This window comes from Sturnira hondurensis, unplaced genomic scaffold (assembly GCF_014824575.4).
Source record: "Sturnira hondurensis isolate 20B ecotype Veracruz unplaced genomic scaffold, ASM1482457v3 Scaffold0003693, whole genome shotgun sequence".
NCBI lineage: Eukaryota > Metazoa > Chordata > Mammalia > Chiroptera > Phyllostomidae > Sturnira > Sturnira hondurensis.
This window is the reverse complement of record NW_028076324.1, coordinates 10,665,028-10,685,550: the sequence shown is the minus strand read 5'-3', so window position 1 is coordinate 10,685,550 and position 20,523 is coordinate 10,665,028. Positions and strand designations below refer to the sequence as shown.

At 57.1% G+C, this 20,523-nt stretch overlaps 3 protein-coding genes across 7 annotated transcripts; 1 reads left to right on the top strand and 2 right to left on the bottom strand.

Moving 5' to 3' along the window:
- Positions 1 to 418: 418 nt before the first annotated feature.
- On the bottom strand, positions 419 to 2,214 carry CAPS (calcyphosine). Of its 4 annotated transcripts, XM_037042677.1 has the most exons (5): positions 2,038 to 2,204; positions 1,856 to 1,954; positions 1,603 to 1,780; positions 1,205 to 1,411; positions 419 to 1,129 (listed from the first exon to the last, which is right to left on the bottom strand). In XM_037042677.1, the coding sequence occupies exons 2-5, from the start codon at positions 1,936 to 1,938 to the stop codon at positions 1,028 to 1,030; spliced, it is 570 nt and encodes a 189-aa protein (XP_036898572.1). In that variant the 5' UTR covers positions 1,939 to 1,954; positions 2,038 to 2,204; the 3' UTR covers positions 419 to 1,027. The 4 variants fall into 4 exon arrangements, with proteins under 4 accessions (XP_036898572.1, XP_036898571.1, XP_036898568.1 ...); XM_037042676.1 differs by having other exon boundaries at positions 419 to 1,411; positions 2,038 to 2,214; XM_037042673.1 differs by having other exon boundaries at positions 419 to 1,411; positions 1,856 to 1,962; positions 2,038 to 2,119.
- A 1,334-nt stretch (positions 2,215 to 3,548) lies between these two features.
- Positions 3,549 to 7,415, bottom strand: VMAC (vimentin type intermediate filament associated coiled-coil protein). 2 transcript variants are annotated; one of them, XM_037042679.1, is made up of 3 exons: positions 7,136 to 7,415; positions 6,296 to 6,707; positions 3,549 to 5,418 (listed from the first exon to the last, which is right to left on the bottom strand). In XM_037042679.1, the coding sequence occupies exons 2-3, from the start codon at positions 6,484 to 6,486 to the stop codon at positions 5,100 to 5,102; spliced, it is 510 nt and encodes a 169-aa protein (XP_036898574.1). In that variant the 5' UTR covers positions 6,487 to 6,707; positions 7,136 to 7,415; the 3' UTR covers positions 3,549 to 5,099. The 2 variants fall into 2 exon arrangements, with proteins under 2 accessions (XP_036898574.1, XP_036898573.1); XM_037042678.1 differs by lacking the exon at positions 7,136 to 7,415 and having other exon boundaries at positions 6,296 to 7,128.
- A 64-nt stretch (positions 7,416 to 7,479) lies between these two features.
- NDUFA11 (NADH:ubiquinone oxidoreductase subunit A11) lies at positions 7,480 to 14,022 on the top strand. Its single transcript, XM_037042680.1, has 4 exons — positions 7,480 to 7,652; positions 12,298 to 12,390; positions 12,509 to 12,631; positions 13,843 to 14,022. The coding sequence occupies exons 1-4, from the start codon at positions 7,556 to 7,558 to the stop codon at positions 13,953 to 13,955; spliced, it is 426 nt and encodes a 141-aa protein (XP_036898575.1). The 5' UTR covers positions 7,480 to 7,555; the 3' UTR covers positions 13,956 to 14,022.
- Positions 14,023 to 20,523: the final 6,501 nt, after the last annotated feature.

The following is a 20,523-nucleotide window of genomic DNA, read 5'->3' as shown; positions in this document are numbered from 1 at the left end:
CATCACCACACCCAAGACATCCAGGGCTTGAGACCTCCGTGACAGGCAGAGGAAGTCCCTAGCAGCACCTTCTTGAGAGGCAGGGCCCAGCTCCAGACAACAGGCCACCGTCCCAGCACACACAGGAACAGGTGCTGTGCCCCCTGCCCCAGAGCAGGGCTGAGAGCCCGGCTGGGCACTGCCTGCCTGCAGAGGTCCCTGTACACAGGGCCCTGAGGGATTGCAGAAGAAATTGCCCAGCTCCACCCTCGTGGGGAGGGAGAAGGCTTAGTTTCCGCAGCTGTGCCACCAGAACCTTGGGTCAGCCACGTGTGGCCCGAGCCTGAGCCGTGGGAAGACACCAAAGGCCCCCAGCAGATCTGGTCACCTTCCTCTGCTTACGCCTTAGCCAGTTAGTGACAAGTAAAACCAGATAATGCCCATGTGTTTTGGAACATTTATGTAAGATTGTCATATGAAATGTATTTGGGAACTACATTAAATCTTTTAACTAAACACCCTGGCCTCCTGTGTGCCCCAGGGGCATCAGGAAGCCCGAGGGCCTGGCCAGGAATGGCCTCTGCCTCCCAGGCAAGGCTCCTCGAGCAGCCTGGCCTGCCTGCTGCCCTGGGCCCCTACCCCACACTCCAGGCCTGGACAGGCCACCAACTCAGCTGCTTTCCAAGCCCTGCTTCTTCGGTGCAGAGCCTGGCTTCTCGCCCACCCCCACTGCATTCTCACATACTCTACCAGGGTCCTCCTGGCTTCCCAGGGACCACAAGGGAGGGGCACAGTGGGGTGCTAACAGGCCAAGGATTCACTGAGCACAACAGGGCTTGAGAGGGGAAGGCATCAGCAGTAGCCTCGTGAAACGTGGGGGCCTTTGTTCCACTTGGTCCTCCAGACCAAGCAAGGGCCTCAGACCTGGTCCAACCGGTTCAGTGGCCTTAATCCTCCCAGCCCCCACCCCTGGGGCTTCCCAGCTGGACACTCAGGTGCCATGGTGGGGGTCGTATGCCACTGGTTGGGCTGGCTGAGTGAGTACTGCTCACAGTCGCCAGGCACTGGTCATCATCGCCACAAACTCCTCATCCGTGTCCATGGAGGCGCTCACACCACTATAGTAGTCCTGGAATTCAGCCAGGGTGACCTGGGGGCAGATGAGCGCTGAGTGAGTGTGGAGAGCCAGGGCAGGAGGAGCTGGGAGTGCCCTTTGGGCACCTACCTGCCCATCCTTCTCAGAGGAGTCAAAGTTGTCCAGGAAGCGGCAGAGTACCTCCTCTTCAGTCCACTCCCCACTCCGCACCTTGGGGTGGGCACGGCAGCTGTACACCCCCCGGAGGTCATCCACAGTCACCACGCCATCTCCACTGCGGTCTAGCTTGGCAAATGCAGCTGCAATGACCGCTTCCCGGGCCTGGGACATGGGGGGCTGAAGCGGGGAGGGTGATGACTGAGGGACCCCAACTCCTCCAGGCATGGAACGCAGAGCTCAGGGGGTCCTCAGGCATCTCTTAGGGATGAGTCCCTGGGTGTTGACACAGGTAACCCCCTGGGCACCTGGCACCCACCATCCCCCAGACAATTGGGTAAAGGGACTTGCCCCAGGCAGCCGGGCCTCACCCGCAGTGCCCTCAGGAACTCGTCTAGGTCCAGTGTCCCACTGCCGTCACGGTCCCAGCGCCTGCACACGCCCTCTGCCTCAGCCATGTCCAGCGCCAGCCCCAGCTCAGCCAGACCCTGCTGGAGCTCCCTGGCATCCAGGGATCGACTCTTGTCCTGGTCCAGGCGGCGGAAAAACCTGGGGAGCAAGGGGTACAGTTGGAGAGTGGTCCCTGGAGCTGAGTGGTCAGGGAGGGGTGAGGGGACAGCTCACCTGGCCAGGCCCTGGATGCCAGAGGCCCCTCGGGACAGGCACTGTTTCCGGAGCTTCTCTACAGTGGTGTCCACCGTGTTCATGCTAGGACCAGGCTCTCTGGGCAGCTGGGTGAGAGAGAGGTCAAGCAGGCTGCCCACTCGGCCAGCCAGGCTCCACCCTGGGTGCCCCTACTCACTAACCTGGCCTTGTCCGTCCCACAGCCCCTCTTCTGGCTCCTGCCTGCTCTGTCCGGTGTTGGCAGTGCGTCCTGCCTGGTAGGATTGTTGCTAAGGGACAGTGGCTCTGGAGACTGGGAGGGGCCCCAGCTATAACCCTGACACCGCCAGGAGGCAGGGCCAGGAGACAGCAGTACGTCACCAGTACCGGCCTGGCCCCCACCGTACTGCTCATGCCCAGCCCAGCGCTGCAGTGTTCAGGCCTGGGGCAGAGCCAGGCCCAGGGCAGGCGGTGGGGTTCCTTTCCAGTCACAGTGAGGAGGGGTGAGCCACAGCCCTGTGGGGGCGTGTCCTAGATGGAAGGAGGCTCAAGGCCCAGTTCCTATGTGACCTGAGACAGGCCCCCTACCCCATTTCACAGGGTAGCAGCCAAAGCTGCTGAGGGGTTTGAGTTCAAAAGGACTGGAAGTGGCCCAGGCTCACATCCAGTGGAAAGGTCCTGAGGCCAGTGCTGGCTGAGTCAGGACACAGCAGAGTGAAGACCCACAAAGCGGTTTCTGGTGGTTATTTAGGGGCCAGTTACAGTGTTTTTTGTTGTCTGAGTCTTTTGGTTGTTGGTTTTCAGTTCTCAAACACTTGATGGGCTTTCTTGTGACAAGCTGGTGAGCCGGGGCTGCGGTACCGAACAGAGGAGAGGCCCTAAGCCCTGTGACATATCCAAGAGGAACCAAGGCCACCCTCACAGATGGCCTTCGATTCAGACTTTGGACAACTTTGCCAACTGAGGGAGCACTACGCTAACCAGCAGGATCCAAAAAAGGTTGATCTCCCTCCCAGGACTGAAAATGTGGTTCCCACTGGGGACCTCCCCGCCTACACAGACCCAGAGGTCGTCAGGTTTTTCAAAGCGTGGTCTTGCACTCAGCACAGGGACGGGCTCGGGAGTCTCTGCTGCTGTAGGAAGCCAATCACGGAGGATGACTGACCCAGCGCTGCAATTCAAGCCATGGCCAATGTCACACTGTCAGCTCTGAGAAGCTACAGTGACATTCTGCTGCACAAATTCCAGTGGCTTATTGTAGTTCCATATTCTTTGGGTAGGCAGAGAAATACTGCATTGCATTTTTTAACAAGTGTTACAATCAACTGTAACAAAAAAAACTGGGGTTTTTTTTCTATAGAGAATGTAAAATCTAACCACAATTATTGTAGCTGTTTGACACCTTTAATGTAACTCCTCCATAAATTGGTAGTGGCCCAGGCCCTCCTGACCCAGAGGCCTTTTCACCTCGCCTTTGAGCCTCACTCTCCCAGCTGTGAAATGGGGCAACCTGTGTCCATGGGTGGCTGCCAAGATTAGATACAGTCGCGCGCGCGCGCGCGTGTGTGTGTGTGTGTGTGTAGACTGCCCGTGGCACAAGTTCCAGTGACTAGGACAAGGCCTTGACCAGCAGGGCTGCTCCCTGGACCGTGACCCACGCAGGGGCCACCTCTCCAGCACCCTCACATAGAAGAAAGGAGGAAGGACCAAGGTGGACAAATCACCCCATTTATTCTTGAGCCGACAAGCCCCAGCCTGCCTTCCCTCAGACAAACAGCCCGGCTTTCTTATTCATCCAGAGAAAAATAGGGCTATTGTTATACACAGTGGGGGGGGTCAGTGTCAGATGCCAGGCCCAGCAGCCGTCCCCATCCTGAGGATGTCGATGGACACCAGCCTTTCCAGGCTGAAATAGGCCCTGCCCCACGGCAGTTCCTGGAGTGACAATTGCCTGAGTGAAGAGGTGGGGAAACAGCTCGGGCTGGACACTTGAGTGGGCTAAGAAAGGCGTGGGGGTCCCCTGGTTTGATAAAAAGCGAAACTGCCTGAATGTCTCAGGCCAAGAGAGGGCAATGTAGAAAAAAGTTAAAAAAATAGATTCTCTGGGGACTATAAAAAAGGAGCCAGCTGCCTACTACAAAAGCTGGAGTAGTGGGGGTGGGGGTGGGGGCCTGGGGACCAGACTCCCTTCAGGGCCCACAACCCATCCTGTTCCTGCCAGGGCCTGGGGTGCACCAGGCTCTGGTGACAGAAAAACTCTGCCCTCGTGGAGCTTACATTCTGATGGTAAAAAGTTCCATAAAGAAAAATAAATGCAGTGGTAGTGACCAGGGGTGGGGAGTAACTCAGTCAACGGAAGGCCTTTCTGAGGAGGTGCCATCAAAGCCAAGACCTGAGTGACAAGGAATCAGTCATGTGACACCCAGGCAAAGAGCATCCCAGGCAGAGAGAGCAGCCAATGTAAAGGCCCTGAGGCAGCACATGATGGAGAAAAGGTTAAGGGATGCCTGAGTTTTCCCGGGCAGTGTGGCCTGGCTGCCAGCACTCACACGCCCCACACACTGCCCTCTGGGTTAAAGGTTGAGGGTTTAGGATAGAGTTAGGAAAAGAACATCTAGGACTAAAAATTTGTCTTCACAATAACTAATGCAAATGGCATGGAAATGGCATGGAGCTTGGAGCTCTTAAGTCTGGTCTGGGATGGAGTAAGAGAAAGCTTTAGCCTGGGATGGAGAATGCCTCTCTTTAGGAAGGAAGGACAAAAATCAGGGCGGCAGGTAGGGGATGAGAAAAAGTCTAATGATGTGGAACTTTGTCACCTGCCTCTACCAGAGAAAGAGAGGTCTCAAACTCAGATGCCTCGGGGCCCAGACACCTGGCCCTAGGAGAGATGAGGGCACTAAGTAATAATTCACAATCTGGCTAAGGAGGGTATTCTGGGTTCAGACCCAGCAGGCACGGCCAAGTCATGGCCAGCTTCAGCTGGACCTCCAGATTTTTGTGTGTAAATGTCACCAATTTTTCAAAAGAGATAATTGGTTCCGTTTTTTAAAAAATGGCTGGGCTAAACATTTTTCATTTGGTCTGCAGGCTGCCTCTTGGAAACCTGACTTTTTAGCAGGTCTGATGCTCAGAAAGGATTACAGCTCTGTAGGGGGTTCCCTCTGGCAGAGTGATGACACACCCCTCCCTACCCCCAGGACACCCACAGCAGTGGAGTCTCCACAGGCATCCTCTGTCTCCATTCTGCAATCTCCTCTGGGGCTCACACAGTGGTCCCAAACACTGCTGGCTGGAGGTGGTCCCCGTCCCCCTCCTCCCCAGTGCTGTTGGCAAGGAGTAAACTGGACTCGCCAGAGAGTGGGTGGCCAGGGTCACTGGCTGGCAGGGGACCCAGGCGCTCGGCCCCAGCCAGGGCTGCCAGCAGCCCAGCCAAGGGTGGCCGCCATCGGCACATGTCCTGCAGCAGCTCGGCCCGGGGCTGCAGCTGCTTGATGAGCTTGTCCCTCTGGTGCACGGCAGCCTGCAGGCTGTGGACAGTGGCCTCGGAGGTCAGCAGCTGCTCCTGGAGAGCCGCAATCTCACTGGTAGGAAAACAAAACTTAGTAGTAATGGTACCAGGGGACCAGAGGGGTTCCTCTCCCTACTTGTGACCTCTGGGGCTGCCACTCCCCATTGTTGTCAGGATAAAGGTGATCCTTCTCCCCACTGCCTCAAGGCCTCCCCATGTTATCTCGGTTGTGTCCTCTCCAAATTCCTATGCTGAATTCCTCCATCCCCGGGTGATATTTGAAGGTGGGAGCCTTTGGAAGGTAAGGTTGAATGAGGTCATGAGGGTGGGATCCTCATGATGAGATTGGCGCTCTTATAAGAGACAACAGAGTGCTCTCTCTCCTCCCCAGCTCTCCCACCCGCTCCCCTGAGCACGCAATAAGGTGACCATCACCTAGTAATGTGTCTGCCTAAAGGGAGAGCTGTGTAGACGTGCCCTAGTATCCAGCGGTGTCTGGCACACAGTAGGTGCTCAGTATTGATGAATGAATCCAACCAGCTCTGAATTAATTGTTTCCCACCTGGGCCCAAGTACCTCCTTGGGCACTTGTCTCATCCTTTTCAACTGTCAACTGCTAGAGTGACTCCAAAACTTCCGATAGATCACATCCTCCTCTTTCAAGCACCAGCCTTGGCTCCCAATATCTGCTCCAGGAGGTCGGTGGCCCCTGCACCACTCAGTACCAGCTGGTTTTGCCTTGTGGGAAACTTGTAAGTTAAAAATCCACACGTGTGTGACATTTATATACCGATGACTAATTCAAGGTTTTTTGGTGTTTGTTTTTTCAATCCCTCCAGTAGTCCAGCCTTCACGTGAATGCATTCAGTTCCCCCAGCCAGCGTTCCCTTTCCAATCTCGACTCCGCCCACCTCCACCTAGAAGTTCAGCTGGCGGGCCCCGGGCCTCACCGGTCCTTGGCGCAGCCCAGCTCGTCCAGGGCGGCGCGCAGCTCCTGGTCGTGGTGGGTCAGGCGCTCGGCCTGGGCGCGCACCGTGCGCTCCGCCGCGTCCAGCCGCGCCTCCAGCTCCGCGACGCGCCGGTGCACAGCCACCAGGTGTGCATTTGCCTCGCGGATCTGTAGGGGCGGTGGGGCGGACATAGCCCCAGCGATGGTTCAGGCTCCAGCCTCCCGGAAGGGCCACGCCCCCAGAGGTCGGCTCAGACCTCGTCGCCATTGGTCGCAGCCGACTGGGTGGTGCCTCCTCAAGCCCAATCATTCTGACTGGTTCCGGCACCTCAAAACTCCGCCCCTCAGGCCCAATCTTCTTCTCAGGCCTCTGTTCAGGCTCTGGCAATGCGATTGGCCACCCTGCTCAGGAGCTAAAACCACGATTGGTCCAGATTCTGCGACCGATCAAACCTGAACACGTCTCGGGAATCGGCCGCGCTTCTCCGAGATCCACACGATTGGCCTCATTCATACCCCTTAGGCAATCTCCGGGTTAGTCAAGTCCCCTGTAAATTCCGTCTCTGGTCTTTGCCACGCCCCCAAGCGTAGTCTGTACTTCATCTGGCGCAGGACTTGGACAAACCACAAGCTGGGTACTGGCCGTGTCCCTCTAAGATCCCCGCTCTAGGGTTGGTCCCTTTCCCGTTAAGCCCTGCCCCCGATCCTGGCCACGCCCCAAAATAGTCGCACGCGGTTCAGATTCCGACTTGGGGACTGGCCACAGTGCGTGACCACGCCTCCACACGGAGTCTGGTGCTAGAAGTGACCGCATTCCCGTTGTGCCGGGCCCCATACTTACCTCTTCCTCCTATCAAGCTCAGTACCGCCCCGTCCTAGCCCTAATCTGTTCCTGCCTAGTACCTATTGTAGTGCAGCCCCTAGGTTAGGCCCCACCTCCCTGAGTCAGATCACTCCTAACCTACGACCTCTTGAGCTAGAACTAGTGAAATCTGCCCTCACTGATCTTCGTTGACCTCAGTTTCCCCTCCCAGAAATTGACTGAGGGTACACGCGCTCTTCTTTTACTCCAGTTCCGAACTCGGCGCATGCGCGCATCCCGTATCCAAGGTGGCGGCACTCAATAAAGTTACACACTTGTTGAGGGCCCATCCACAAGGGATGCTGCGCGCGCCGCCTAGGAAGTCTCGCGATAGCAGGCTGCTGCCCTTGGCCGCGGAGGGCTGCCGGTTGTGTAGTTCGGTGCTCGGCGTGTGTAGTAATGGCGCGGGCGCTTATTCAGCGGTACTGGGACATTCCTGATGGCACTGAGTGTCACCGCAAAGCCTACGTGAGCACCAGTATCAGTGGTGCCGTTGGTGAGCGCCGGCTGCCCGGCCCTGAGGGCGGAAGGTGCCGGGAGGTCATAGGGTCCCTGGGGGCTATGCGAGGGTGGCTTGAGGAGCTGGGACCTCGAGGTGGGGGTAATATGGTTGCTTTCAGGGTTTCTGGGGAGGCCCTGGGACGTTGGGGAGCTCCTGTGTGAAATGGCCTTTGTTGGGTTCGGACTAATTCAAAAGGTGCGGGGAGGTCATAGGGTCCGTGGGAGCTGTCCAAGAGGGTCACGGAGGAGCTGGGGATCACGTGGATCGGTACGTGGCCCTAGACGGGGTGTCTGGGGCGGTCATGGGAAACTCTTGTGTGAGAGACGTTTTGGGAGGGGTGGGGGGAAGGTTTGGCAGGGTTGCAGGGCACCTGGAGGTGGTGATACATATTACAGGCTAGCCACTGGGATCATGAGAAGCCGTGTGGGTGCTGGAGTTGGCTCTTTGGAACTCATGGAGCGGGATAGGGACATTATCAGGGTCAAAGGAGCTGGAGGGTATGGGTTATTGCTGGTTATTACTGAGTGGGGTACAGAAATTTGAGAAAGTTCTGGAATGGGATGAGGTCTTTATAGAATCCAGAAGAATTGGGTGGTCAGGGACATCTGTTTTATTGGGTCCACCAGAGGGACCCTAGGGGTGCTGAGGAGATCTTTGGTGAAGTGAATCACTTCTATAAGACAAGCCTTGGGACCTGAGGGGACTCACAGCATTGGCACTCCCCTGCAGAGGAGACCCCCAAGTCTCGCCACTTCTGGTCCCTTTTCATTCTCAGTGTCCTTGAGAAGTAGATGTGGGGGTTTGGGGCACCTCTGTGTCTCCATGAAACAGGGCCTGGCAGAAGCTGAGCCTCCCCTGGGAGGTGTTTGCACTTGGATAGGCCTAATTAGTCATCACTGTCATCATCTGCACATTTAGTGAGACCGTTATCATCCCCATTTCTCAGATGTGGAGACTGAAGGTCGAGGAGGTATATTAGCTGTCCCCAGGGTCTTTTGCAGCCAGGCTGCAAATCCAGGTCTACTGATCTCCTGGGGGGGATTGGGGCAAGGAATGTGCGCATAGGGCCCTTCTCCAGGGTGGTGACAAGAAAGGGCTGAAGAGGGAGTCCCATGGGATGGGTTCTGTAGACCCTGCTGGAATGGCAACTTACTGGGAAAGTTCAGGGTGTGCAGGGGAATCTCCATGGGGGCACTTGGCCCTGGCAAGCTGCACAGCTTGGGGTCGGGTCACTGTAGGAAAAGTTATTCTGGGGAATGCTTGTGGGGAGATGCTGACATTGGCTAATGCCCAGAGGGTCGGTCGAGTTGCATCTCAGGAAATCGAAGGAGAAGGGGATCTGCCGAGGGGTGTGGAGGCTCTCAGGGAGAAGGTTTGAAGACGTGGATGCTTTAGGGAAGCAATTTTCAACCTTTTTCATGTCATGGCACACCAAAAAAAATTTTTTTTGCTGGTCTGGCAAAAAAAAGGTATAATATTGATTTATTCACACAAGACAGCAATTGTTGTGTTAGCTGTTGTCATTTTTTAATTCAAAAATCTAAGGGGAAAGAAATCAGTGCCCCTGATTGAAGTCAGGTATTGCGTGGTTTAAAAACCCTTGGAGCACAGAGTGTGCCTGCCACAGCAAACCAGTTGGCAGGTGCTTTTAAAACCGCTGCTTTGGGGGATTTTGAAACTGAGAAGGACATCAGTGCCGGTGTTGTGAGCAGGAGTGTGCTCTCACTGGCCAGCACCGTTAAGTATGCAAAACTTGGCTCAAACATGCTCCTGGACCCTCCCTCACCTGCCCACTTCTTCATTCCCTAATTCCCCTCAGCCCTCACAAGAGGACAGCTTTCTTGTTTTGCTTTCCTGAGCTGCTTAGCCCCAGGAGGGAGCCCTACTGCCAACAGAGCCCAGCACCTCGTAGGTCCACTGTAACTATTTTGGAAGGAAGGAAGACAGTATCTATGAATGAATGATGGAAGGAAGGAATGAATGAATCAGGGCACAATAACTATGTGAGTGAATGAATTTTTTTAATATTTTTAAAAATTTATTTATTTACCTTTAGAGGGGAAGGGGAGAGGGAGAGAAACATCAATGTATGGTTGCCTTTTGTGCGTCCCCCGCTGGGAGTTGGCCTGCAGGGAACCGGCCTGCAACCCAGGCATGTGCCCTGACTGGGAATCGAACCGCGATCCTCTGGTTCGTAGGCCTGTGCTCAATCCACTGAGTTACACCAGCCAGGGCCGAATTTTTGAATGAATGGTTGTAGGTGCACCGTAACTATTTGTGAGAGGGTGATGAATGGACCGGGGTCGTGGATAACTGAAAGAATGGGTGGATGTGGGTACATAGTAAGTGAGGAATGAATGAAGGATGGCACACAGTAACTGTAAATAGATGGAAGAATGAATGTACCCTGTGTCCTGAGGTAACTGGGAGGCTGAGAGGAAGCCCGGGGCAGACTGAAGGTTGGGCCAGGAGCAGTGGGGGTGCTGGGAAAGGTCTGAGTCAGAGATCCCCGGGTGCAGGGGGTCATGGTACCTGAGGATTGAGCTGGCTTCTGCAGGGATGGGCTGTGGCAGGTCACCACACTGGGTGACTGCTGGGGGAGAGTTGGCATGGAGCAGTCTTGACCTGGGGTTAATCAGGGGGCTCTTGGGTCATTCGCTCCCAGTTCAAGGGCCTCTAAGGGCCCATAGGATGGTAGGGGCACTCTCTCGGTGCCCAGCCAGGACCACAGGCATATGGGATGGGGTTGACCGGGTGCCCTCCAGGGCTCACTGCGTGACTGAGTTTGAGGACATCACTGACTCTTGTCGGTGGTTCCCCATCAGGGGGTCCTAAGACCCTCGTTCCTGGCCTAGCTCCTGAGATCAAGACTCACTAGGTCCCAGGCAGGCCTGGAAGCCCCTCCAATTAAGTCTCTACAAGGGGTGGGGGACGAGGCTCGGAACATGGCGCCTGGAGGGCAGTGCTCATGGAGCTGCTGCAGTCTGGCCCCTCCCACCCCGCCCAGCCTCTAGGCTCTCTGAGCTCAGATGGGGACACAGGTTCGTCATGAGACCAACTGGGAAAAATGAGATTTGGAGAGTCTGTGAACAGGTGCCGAGCACATGAGGGCCCTCTTTTTTTTGTAGCGGACAGTGTGACATGTAACGTGAGAATTGAAGGTATACTAGGGCCCTCTTTATATGGGGCTCTTTTCCCATTGTCCCTGGGGCTGCGGTTTACCAATCTGGAAGTGAGGTGGCAGTCCTGGCCCTTCTCGTGGTTGCTCTGAAGATTAACCCCACAGTCCAGAGTGAAAAGTCCCCCACAGTGACTCCAATGAGCTGGGTCCGAGCCAGGCTGGGGTGGGAGGCACCACTCAGCCAGGAAGGCCCATGGGTGGGCCCTAAGAAGCTGGAGACTTGGGGACTAGGGTGAAACCCACTCCTCGGGGCTGCAGTGAGGGACAGGCCGTTGCCCTAGAGGCCCACCTGGCTTCCAGACTGCTCTACTTGGTGACCTCAGGCAGATCACTCGGCCTCTCTGAGGCCACTCCCCTCCCATGAAGCAACAGGTACCAAGCTGCTAAACCCTTTGGGTCCCAAGGAGGGTGAGTGGGGCAGTGGTTGTGCATGCCACCTGGCAGGTGACAATTCTGTTTTGTCTGGGATGAAATGGGCTGGCCCAAGCAGTCCCTGCTGGCAACTAGGCAACCCTGGGGGGGTCAGTAGGGAAAGGAGAGGTGTGTTGTTGCCCTGAGCAGGGTCAGCTGGAGGGTGAGGGCCTCGTGTTGGGCTGTTCTGGTGACAAGCAGCCAGCCAGGTAGGCCCTCGTCTGGCCATTCCCCAAGGAGGGTCTGGTGGGAGAGGCTGCCTGAGGGCCTGCCCCAGCCCAGGCCTTACCCCAGACCCAAATGTTGGCCCATACCAGTGCTCGCTCCGGGACAGCATCTTGGTACTTGCCAGCCACTGGCACTCAGCTTCCAGCCTAGCCCCTGCTCAGGCCCCTCATGCATGAAAGTCAGGATCATGGTGGCCAGGCCAGTGGCAGAGGTAGAAAGGCTGACAGAAGTGTCGAGGCCTAGTGAGTGTGGCAGCCAGCCCAGTGTGAGGGCCAGGCCCAGGCCAGAGCTGCCCGTGGGGAAGGGGTAGTGAGCGGTGATGAAGCGGGGTTGGCGGTTCGAGAGCGACACCTTTGCCAAGAAGGCTTAGGCCAGGGAGCCCCAGGCCCACAGGAGAACAGGGCCTTTCATGGGAGCAGAGGGGTGCTGGGTGCCAAGGGCTCTGGGGACGCAGCTAGCTGTGCCTGCTCTCAGCCAGGGGGCAGCCTGGCTGTGGAGGCCCGGGCCCCATCCTCAGGTCCTCTGCATGCTGGGCTGGTGCCCTGGGTGGGCCCATGAGGGTGACAGAGACCTTGGCAGGCCTTCTGCCGGAACTGGCTTGGCCAGGCCCTAGGAGTGAAGCCTGGGGCTGGGGTGGAGCAAGGGCCCAGGCCCTGCAGCAGCGGACCCAAGTTCCCATCCCAGCTGAGCTGCCTTGTGGGGCTCAATGGGGACCAAAGGAGAGAGGGTTCGTGAGACAACAAAGGGGCCCTCTCCCCAGCCAGGGCCACTGTGCAGAGGCCCAAGTCTGAGCCTCCTGGTACCCCTCTTGTTCTACAGGCCTGATCACCTCCGCCTACAGCGTTGCACTCAATCCTCCCGACTCCTTCCTGGAAGGAGTGGCCAGGACTGGACGGTACACGTTTACTGCAGGTGAGTGAGCCTGTGGGGCATCTTGCTTCTCCTCAGGATCCTTCCTCGAAACTGGCCTGGCCATCCTGCCCCTCTGGGCCCCTGACCCAGTGCCCACCCCATCCTATCTGTCCTATAGCCGCCATCGGTGCCGTGTTTGGCATTACCTCCTGCGTCAGTGCCCAGGTCCGCGAAAAACCCGACGACCCCCTGAACTACTTCATTGGAGGCTGCGCCGGAGGCCTGACCCTAGGAGCACGCAGTGAGTGAGCTCCCCAACCCTGCCCTCCACTGACCCTCCTCATTCTGTGTTCTGTTGTGGACCAGGGCCCAGGCAGGGCCGGCTGTGGAGGACACCTGCTTCAGCAGATGAAAGCTCCCAGTGCTTTCAAACCTCAGCCACCAGCCAGTTCAGTAACAGTAGCAGCTCCTGCTGCTTACACACCCACTGCACACTCACCTCACCAAGCCCTGCCCCCTGTCCCCTGCCCCTTTCTCTCCCTTGTTCAGTCTGCTGTAGCCACACTGGCTTCCGCCAGCTCCTCCAACACAGGAGGTGCCGTCGTGCCCCAGGGCCTTTGCAACAAGCTGTTCCCTCGGCTTGAACGTCCTTCTACCAGATGCCAAAACAGTTCTCTTTCTCACCAACTTCTCTGCATACAATCTAGAACCCCCGCTCTCACCCCATATTCCCCTCCTTTGTCTGCTACACTTTGTCAGAGAATTTGAGGAAATTGCCAGTTTCTGCCACCAGCCCATGAGCACGGAAAGGTGCTGGTTCTTGCACTGCCATCCCTCTCCCCAGTGCCCACGGCCCTGGTTGACAGACACACAGCCTGGTAGGGCTACTCTCATTGTCCCCACATACAGATGCAGGGACTAAGGCTCAGAGCGGGGACTGAGGTGGCCAGCGGTCACCTGGGACCCAGCAGAGCATGGCTTCCTGGTGGGAGTGGGCTGGCGCGGGCCCACCTGGCATGGTGGAGCCTCCTGTTCGTCCTGCCTCCCACAGCCTCAGAGGCCACAGGCACATCAGCTACCCTGGCGCAGCTCAGTGGAAGGCAGGGAAGGAGGGCATCATAGAGGGGGCAGCACACACCATCCTGCCTTTGCTTTGAGACCTGGGGTGAGGTCTGGGTTTAACATAGGTCCCCAAGCCCGTGAAGGAGTATGAGCCCCATATACAGCAAGCAGAACCCTGTCCTTGACAGCAGCTTTCGGGGACCAGGGGCAATCTGTTTCTTGGCCCAGTGCCTGTGGCCCGGGCACAGGCCGAGACCCACCAACGTGGCATCTGTTCAGCAGCTTGAACGTCTCCCTGCCCCTGCTCCCAGTCCTGACAGCCTATGCCCCTGCCTCTCTCTGCCTGTTTCCAATCAAGCCTTCAAAGTCAGGGTCAAGTGACTTAATTCCTCCAGGGAGGAGTGGGCATGGGCCCCACAGTTCCTAACCTTGCCCTCTCTGCCCTCACAGCTCACAGCTACGGGATCGGAGCTACGGCCTGCGCGTACATGGGCATAACGGCAGCCCTGGTCAAGATGGGCCACCTGGAGGGCTGGAAGTTGTTTGCAGAGCCCAAGGTGTGAGCCCCACCGCCTCCCTCAACTTTGGGCAGGTGGAAATACCCCTTAAATTAAATCCTGTGTATGTTCATGCGTGTGCGTCTCCTTTGTCTCCTCCCCTGCTCTCCAGGGTGACTGACAGGCCAGCTCTGGTCAGGGAGACTGGGGGGGCGGGATTTGGGAGGAAGTGAGGAAGGGAGCAGATTAGGCATCTTGTTCCCCCACTGAGGCACAGACATCAGCTGGGTGCGTCTTGAAGCAGGGAGAGGGCGTTGCGGGGCAGGAGCCTACAGGTGGGAGCCAGGACGGTGCCGGCAGCAGGGCACCCCCTGTCTGGGCCTTCCTCCAAAGCCAACAGCACGTGGAATACACACCCAGGGCCCACTCACTGCCCGACTCCAAATTCCCGTGCATTGGAGCACAGCGTCCCAGATGGTCTGGCCCCAGAGCTTTGTCCTCATCTGACAGGTGGGTGACAGGCCACCCAGAGCCTGAAGGGCAGAGGCCCAGGGCAGCAACAAGAGGAGAGACTCAACATCCTCACCAGCCGCCTCCTGTCAGGCACAGTGATTTAGGCAGCCCCAGAACGCTGGCCTGCTCAGCCCCCAGGCTTTCCATGGAACTGGCCCAGTGCTTTCTGGCAGCTGGAGAGGAAGGCCTGGCTTGCTGCAGCATGCTGAGATGGTCATAAATTAAAGCTCTCCAGGCCCCACCCTCGGGAGCAGGGCTGTGCCACGGCGGGGTCTGGGTTCTGCAGGTGGCCCTGGGGGGCAGCAGGGGCAGACCAGGCTGGTCACAGCCGTCACGCCCCACCTCCTCCTCACCCTCCTCCTTCCTGTCCCTTCCTCTTTCACCCCCACCTCTGGGGCCTAGACATGGTTGAAAGCCAGACTTGGACCCTTGCTTTCCTCTTCAGCCCCCACTCCAGGTAATAACTCAGGCGGGTGTTCATTGGCTAAAATTAAACCTCCACAGAGCACAGCGCCCTGGCACTGCTGCCTTCAGCCGCTGGCGCTCACTGCTGATCATTCACTGCCCCGGTGTAGCCACCCCAGGTCTCTCCTGGACCTGGGGTTCCCTGAGAGAGGATGGAGACATGCTTCCTCTTCCCCCACCCACTGCCATGAGCTGGGAGGGGAGGGCCCAGGGGCCTGGATGAGCCCTGAGAGGGTGCTGGGCTCCCAGCCCTGCCTCCTGGTCCTAGCACTTGGTTCTCTCCGGGCTCTGCCCTCAGTTTTCCCACCTGGCGAGTGGGAGTGATGGGGTCCCTTGGGGATGTTCGGTGAGGAGGGAAATAACTGTACCCTGGGGGTGAGCGCCCTCCCCACACCCTCTGGGGGCAGGGCAGCCCCGCTCCTGCACCAACCTGGTCTGTTCCTGCGGTGGCCGGCAGGGGGCAGGGCCTACCACACTCAACGACGGCTGGCCATCCCCAAGTCCACAGCCCTGCGGTGTCCAAGGAGGAGCCACATTATGTTCCTGCTTCCCTGTCTGCTTCCTCCTTCCTCTTCCCATTCACTCTGTGTGAGGCAGCAGGGGTGAAAAATTCTAAGGATAGGTACTATGGGCCAGGACCTGTCCAAGGACCTGTGCTTGGTCACTTGGTCCGAGACCTGCAGCCAGAACCAGATCTGCCTGTGCCTCCCTCTCCTGCACATCCTTAGCCTTCCCCACGACCTCTCCGTGAAGCCCGAACCCTGGGCCAGGTGGGAAAGGAGAGAAGGTTTGCAGCCAGCCAGCCAGCCTCTACCTACCTCCCAGCCTTGGTTTCCCTTCTAAATAGCTCAGACCAGGGGCTGTGCTCACTGCCCACCCAGCCCTCACCCAGGCAGGCTGCCAGTGATGAAACAGACCTGCCAGGCCCCCCAGAATGGGGCAGGAGGGAGCAGCTGCCTGCCGGGCTCCAGGGAGCCCCAAAACTCGGGGCCCCTTGCCCATAAACATTTACTAGGCTGTGAGGGGCTGACATCATCCCACCCCACACGCAGGCCCATGTCCACAGCATCCAGCCTCCCACCCCTCTGCCTGGGACCCTACCTCCTGCCCTGGCAGCCCCTGCTTGGGACAGTGGAGGACTGTTACAGAGCTCCACCTCCCAGCCTCAGGTGAGGGCGGAGGCATATTTCCAGGTTTGCATGAGGGAGAAGGGCATGGGGCAGAGGACCTGGTAGGATCACAGGCCTTGCTTGGGGGGCAGTAGGGTGGAGAGCGCAGCAGGGGAGTGAAAGGGGATCACATTCCCACTGCGACAGGTGCTCCCTGAAGACCCCAGCCCTGAGACACTTCCCAGGTCGGGGGAGGGACAAGCCTACAAGGACTGTGGCCAGGGGGTCTCGGAGGTCTCTGTAACCCAAGAAAATGTAAGCGTTTGGAGTCAGACAAAAGAAAAACCCTGGAACCTTCCCCGCCTGCCGCTGTTCATATGAGTCCTGTTTTACAAACCGGAAACTGAGGTCCAGAGGGGTGACCTCAGAGGGCTGGCCTCACAGCGGGCACTCAATGTGGTTCTTTTGTTATTATTAGCTACTGTTAGGACGCAACACTAAGTTGTCTCCGAGGACCTTCCAAGTGGAGGGGTCACGGTGACTGGAACAAAAGCAACCCCGTGGGACAAGCAGATCTCAAGAGCAAAATCACACCCCCACAAGTTTCTCTACAAAGTTGTGTTGGATGTGAGCTGAGGTGCCTGTGCAAGCAGTGGGGACACACAAGGCTATGGAGAAGGCTCCTTGGAGCTGGGGTTTGCCCCTGCTGTCTGGGCCAGGAGCCTGGGTCCTTTTGCTCTCTCACCCCCTTGTGAGCCCACTTCTCTCCCGCTCCATGGCCCACTCACAGGCTCCAGGCACCAGGCCCAGTCCCTCCTCACCTGCCTGGACCTACGGCACTCACCACCACCCTGGTCCTGGCTCCCACCGCTCTCCGCCGACGGTCTGTTCTCCCCATAGCAGCCACCGGAGGGCGCCTGTGAGTACGAGTCAGACCCCCTCCCTTTGCTTGGTCACCCTTGGTCCCCATAGAAAATTTCTCCTCCATGGAAAAAGTTATGTTTGCGTCCAGATCCCCCCACTTCTTACCACCGTCACTGCTCCGTCCTTAGTTCAGGCAGTCTCCCTTTGGGTTGCTTCACCAGCGTCCTTCCCGGTGTCCCTGAGTTTACGCTCATCTCCAACAACAGGCTCTTCTCCCTGCTGCAGCCACCAGGGGCGCCACTGAGCACCCAAGTAGGTCCTGCCCCTCTCTACCCCCACCCTCCAGGGCTCCCACCTTTCTGGAATAAAAAGCCCAAGTCCTCTTGTGGTTAACGGAACCATTCTCCATCTGCCCCGGGCCCCTCCCTGTCCTCACCTCCTCTCCCCGTCATCACTGCTCTAGCTACACAGGCCTCCCTGCTGTTCCTCCAACACACCCCACACTGTCCTGCCCCAGGGCCTTTGCATGTGCTGTTCCCTCTGCCTGGACTGCTCTTTCCAGAGCTCCCACAGCTCACTCTCTCACCTCCTTCAATTCTCAGCCCAAATGTCACCTCATCGAGGCCTCCCTGAAGCCTCGTTGACACACCATCCCTCCTGTCCGGGGTGCCACATCCCTTTTACCCCCTTCCACTTTTGCCCATGGCACTCAACTTCTAAATCCCATGTCACCATCACATGTGTTGTCTGGTGGGGCGTGGGTCTCCTTAAGGGCTGTGACATATCCTGGTGTCACCCCTGGGTCTGCACCCAGCCTAGAAACAGCAGGACTCCCTAATATGTGGCCCCCTTCCTGGATGCCAGCTCCAGGCAGGCCCCTCCCCACCCCACCTTGCCCCACCCCATCAGGTGAGGCTGTGGGAGGGAGGTTGGGAGAGAAGCCGAGGCATCAGTCTCCAGTCAAGAGTCGGGGCTTGCCTACACGCACTCACGTCTCTCTGTCTCTCTGTGCTGGCGTGGTCCCCACTGAGCCTAGGGGTCAGGTTGCAGTCAGCCAACAAGGTCTCTGCCTTCCTGGAGCTCACTCTGGTCTGGAGGGAGAAAGAGTAAAACAGGCAGTTAAAGAAAAAATGAGCCCTGGCCAGGGAGCAGAGTTGGTGGGAGCACTGTCTCTGTATGCCAAGGTTATGGGTTCGATGCCTGGTCAGGGCACATACAGGAGTCACCGAGTGAGTCACCAATGGATGGAGCAGCAAGTTGATGTTTCCTTCTCTCTCTCTCTCTCCCCCCACCCCCATTCCTCTCTCTAAAACCAATAAATTTTTAAAAATCTTTTCATGAACAAACATGTAAATGGACATGAACTGTGCTTGAGAGAGAAAACCAAGGTGACACGAAAGACACGGGTGAGGTGGTGAGGTTGTCCTTAGCTAGGGGTGGTCGGAGAGGGACCAGAAGAAGCCAGTCTCAGGGTACTGTGGAGGAAGGCTGTTCCAGGTGGAGGGAGCGGAGAGTGTAAAGACCTTGGAACTGGGACGAGCTGGCTGAACACCCCACCCCTCGCTGGGACAGCTAGGCAGTCCTGCAGTGGGGCGGGAGGACCTTGAGTGAGAGGAGAGGCCCAGTCAGGCATCTTGCCCCGGGGGGACGCAGCAGATCAGGGCAGGATTTACTGCCGTGGGGAGCACTGGCCACCAGCACCACAAAATCCATACTTTCATTGTAGTGGGCCCTTTGTCCTGGCAGAGCCCCCTGGAGCAGTGCCAAAAGGGAGGGGCTGCTGTAGGAGAGGGCCAGGGACTGGCCGCCTTGGGGGCACCATGCTGCTGTACCTAACAGGGTCCCCATCCTAGAGGAGAGGTGGAGGTTTTGGGAAAGGGGGACCCTCTTTTTCTGGCTAATTTCTGGGGGGAGGGGGGGCAGCACACCCTCCCATCTGACTCTCAAAGCCCAAAGCTGAAGCTGAGTAGGCCATCACTTCAGGGGTCTGGAAGTTGGGAGGGCAGAGCTTTGCCTCTCCCTACCTGTCTGGCTCCGCATCTAGGGCTCAATGCAGTGGAGTGAACCCCCAGTTCTCTGATGCAGGTCATCTCGGGCATCCCCTGCCAGAGACTGCTTTGCCTGTGGGGCCACTGAGGCACAGAACGGCACCTCCCCCCAGGCTACCCTCCAGTCACCCCGCCCCCTTCCCTCAGGTACTCCTTGCATAGGAGGGCTAAGGGAAGCCTGGTTCACTGGTGCCCCATATTGGTGCATAGGGGTCCCTACTCTCCCTCCTCGGAGCCAGCCAAACCTCCCAGTGGCTTCTTGGAGCACTGGGTGGTCGGCTGAGTCTTGAGGGGCTCTGTCAGGCCTGGCCCCAACCCAGCCCGCGGGGCCCCGCTGGGCTCTGAACATTCGCTGAACCAAAGCACGAGAGGTGTGAGCCAGGCGAGAGCAGGGCTCAGGGCCCATGGGAGGGTTTTCAGCCCAAATGGAAGGGCTGCAGGCAAAGCCACGGCCGAGCCTAAACCACCCCCTCCGTTTTCTACACCCATCCAGGCGCTTTGCTTTTGCCCTTGTTTTTTATGGCCGTCTTTCTAAAGTATACTGTACGCTTTAAAAAATTTATTATATCGGCCAACTTTATTGAGTTATGGAAGGATTCACTACAAGGGGGACCCCGACAAAGCTGGAATATATAATAAACTGTGTATTTATTCTCACATGTTTAAATTTCAGTCGCCTTCAAAGTCCTTTCCGTTGGATGCAACACACCTATCAGGACATTTTTTCCTGCTCAAACCAGCTTTTGAACTCATTGATTTTGATGCCTTTCAGTGCTTCTGCTGGTTTTTTAAAGATTTTATTTATTTATTTATTTATTTATTTATTTAAGATGTTATTTATCTTTAGAGGGGAAGGGAAAGAGAGAGGGAGAGAAATATCAATGTATGGTTGCCTCTTGTGCATCCCCTGCTGGGAACTGGCCTGCAACCCAGGCATGTGCCCTGACTGGGAATCGAACTGTGGTTGTTTGCTTCGCAGGCCCATGCTCAATCCACTGAGTTACACCAGCCAGGGCTATTTATTTATTTTTAGAGAGATGGGAAGGGAAGGAGAGAAGCATTGACTGGTTGCCTCTCACACACTCTCATAGGCTCACAACCAGGAACCTGGCCTGCAACCCAGGCATGTGACCCGACTGGGAATCAAACTGGTGACCCTTTGGTTCACAGCCCAGCATTCAATTCACTGAGCCACACAGGCCCAGGGCCCTTCTTTCTTTCTGCTGCATAGCATTCCATTGTGTAAATGTACCACAGTTTTCTTATCCACTCATCTACTGATGGGCACTTGGGCTGTTTTCAAATCGTGGCTATTGTATATAACACTGCTATGAAAGCAGGGGTGCATACATTCTTGTGAACTGGTGTGTCGAGGTTCGTTGGGTTCCCAGAAGTGGAATCGCTGGGTCAAAAAGCAGTTGTAGACGGTACCGACGATTTCCAATAGGTAGAACAGGCCCAGGCCACAGGATTTAAAATAAACCACAGGGTATTGAGAAAAAACTCTCTGCACCCATCCTCCCCAGCCTCCCCATGCTTTTCGCTCCCCTCAGAGGCAGCGGCCAAGTTTCCTGTTTCCCCCGCAGCCGCGTTCCCCGCTGAAACGAACCTGTCTGGGTACTTTCTCCCCCTGTG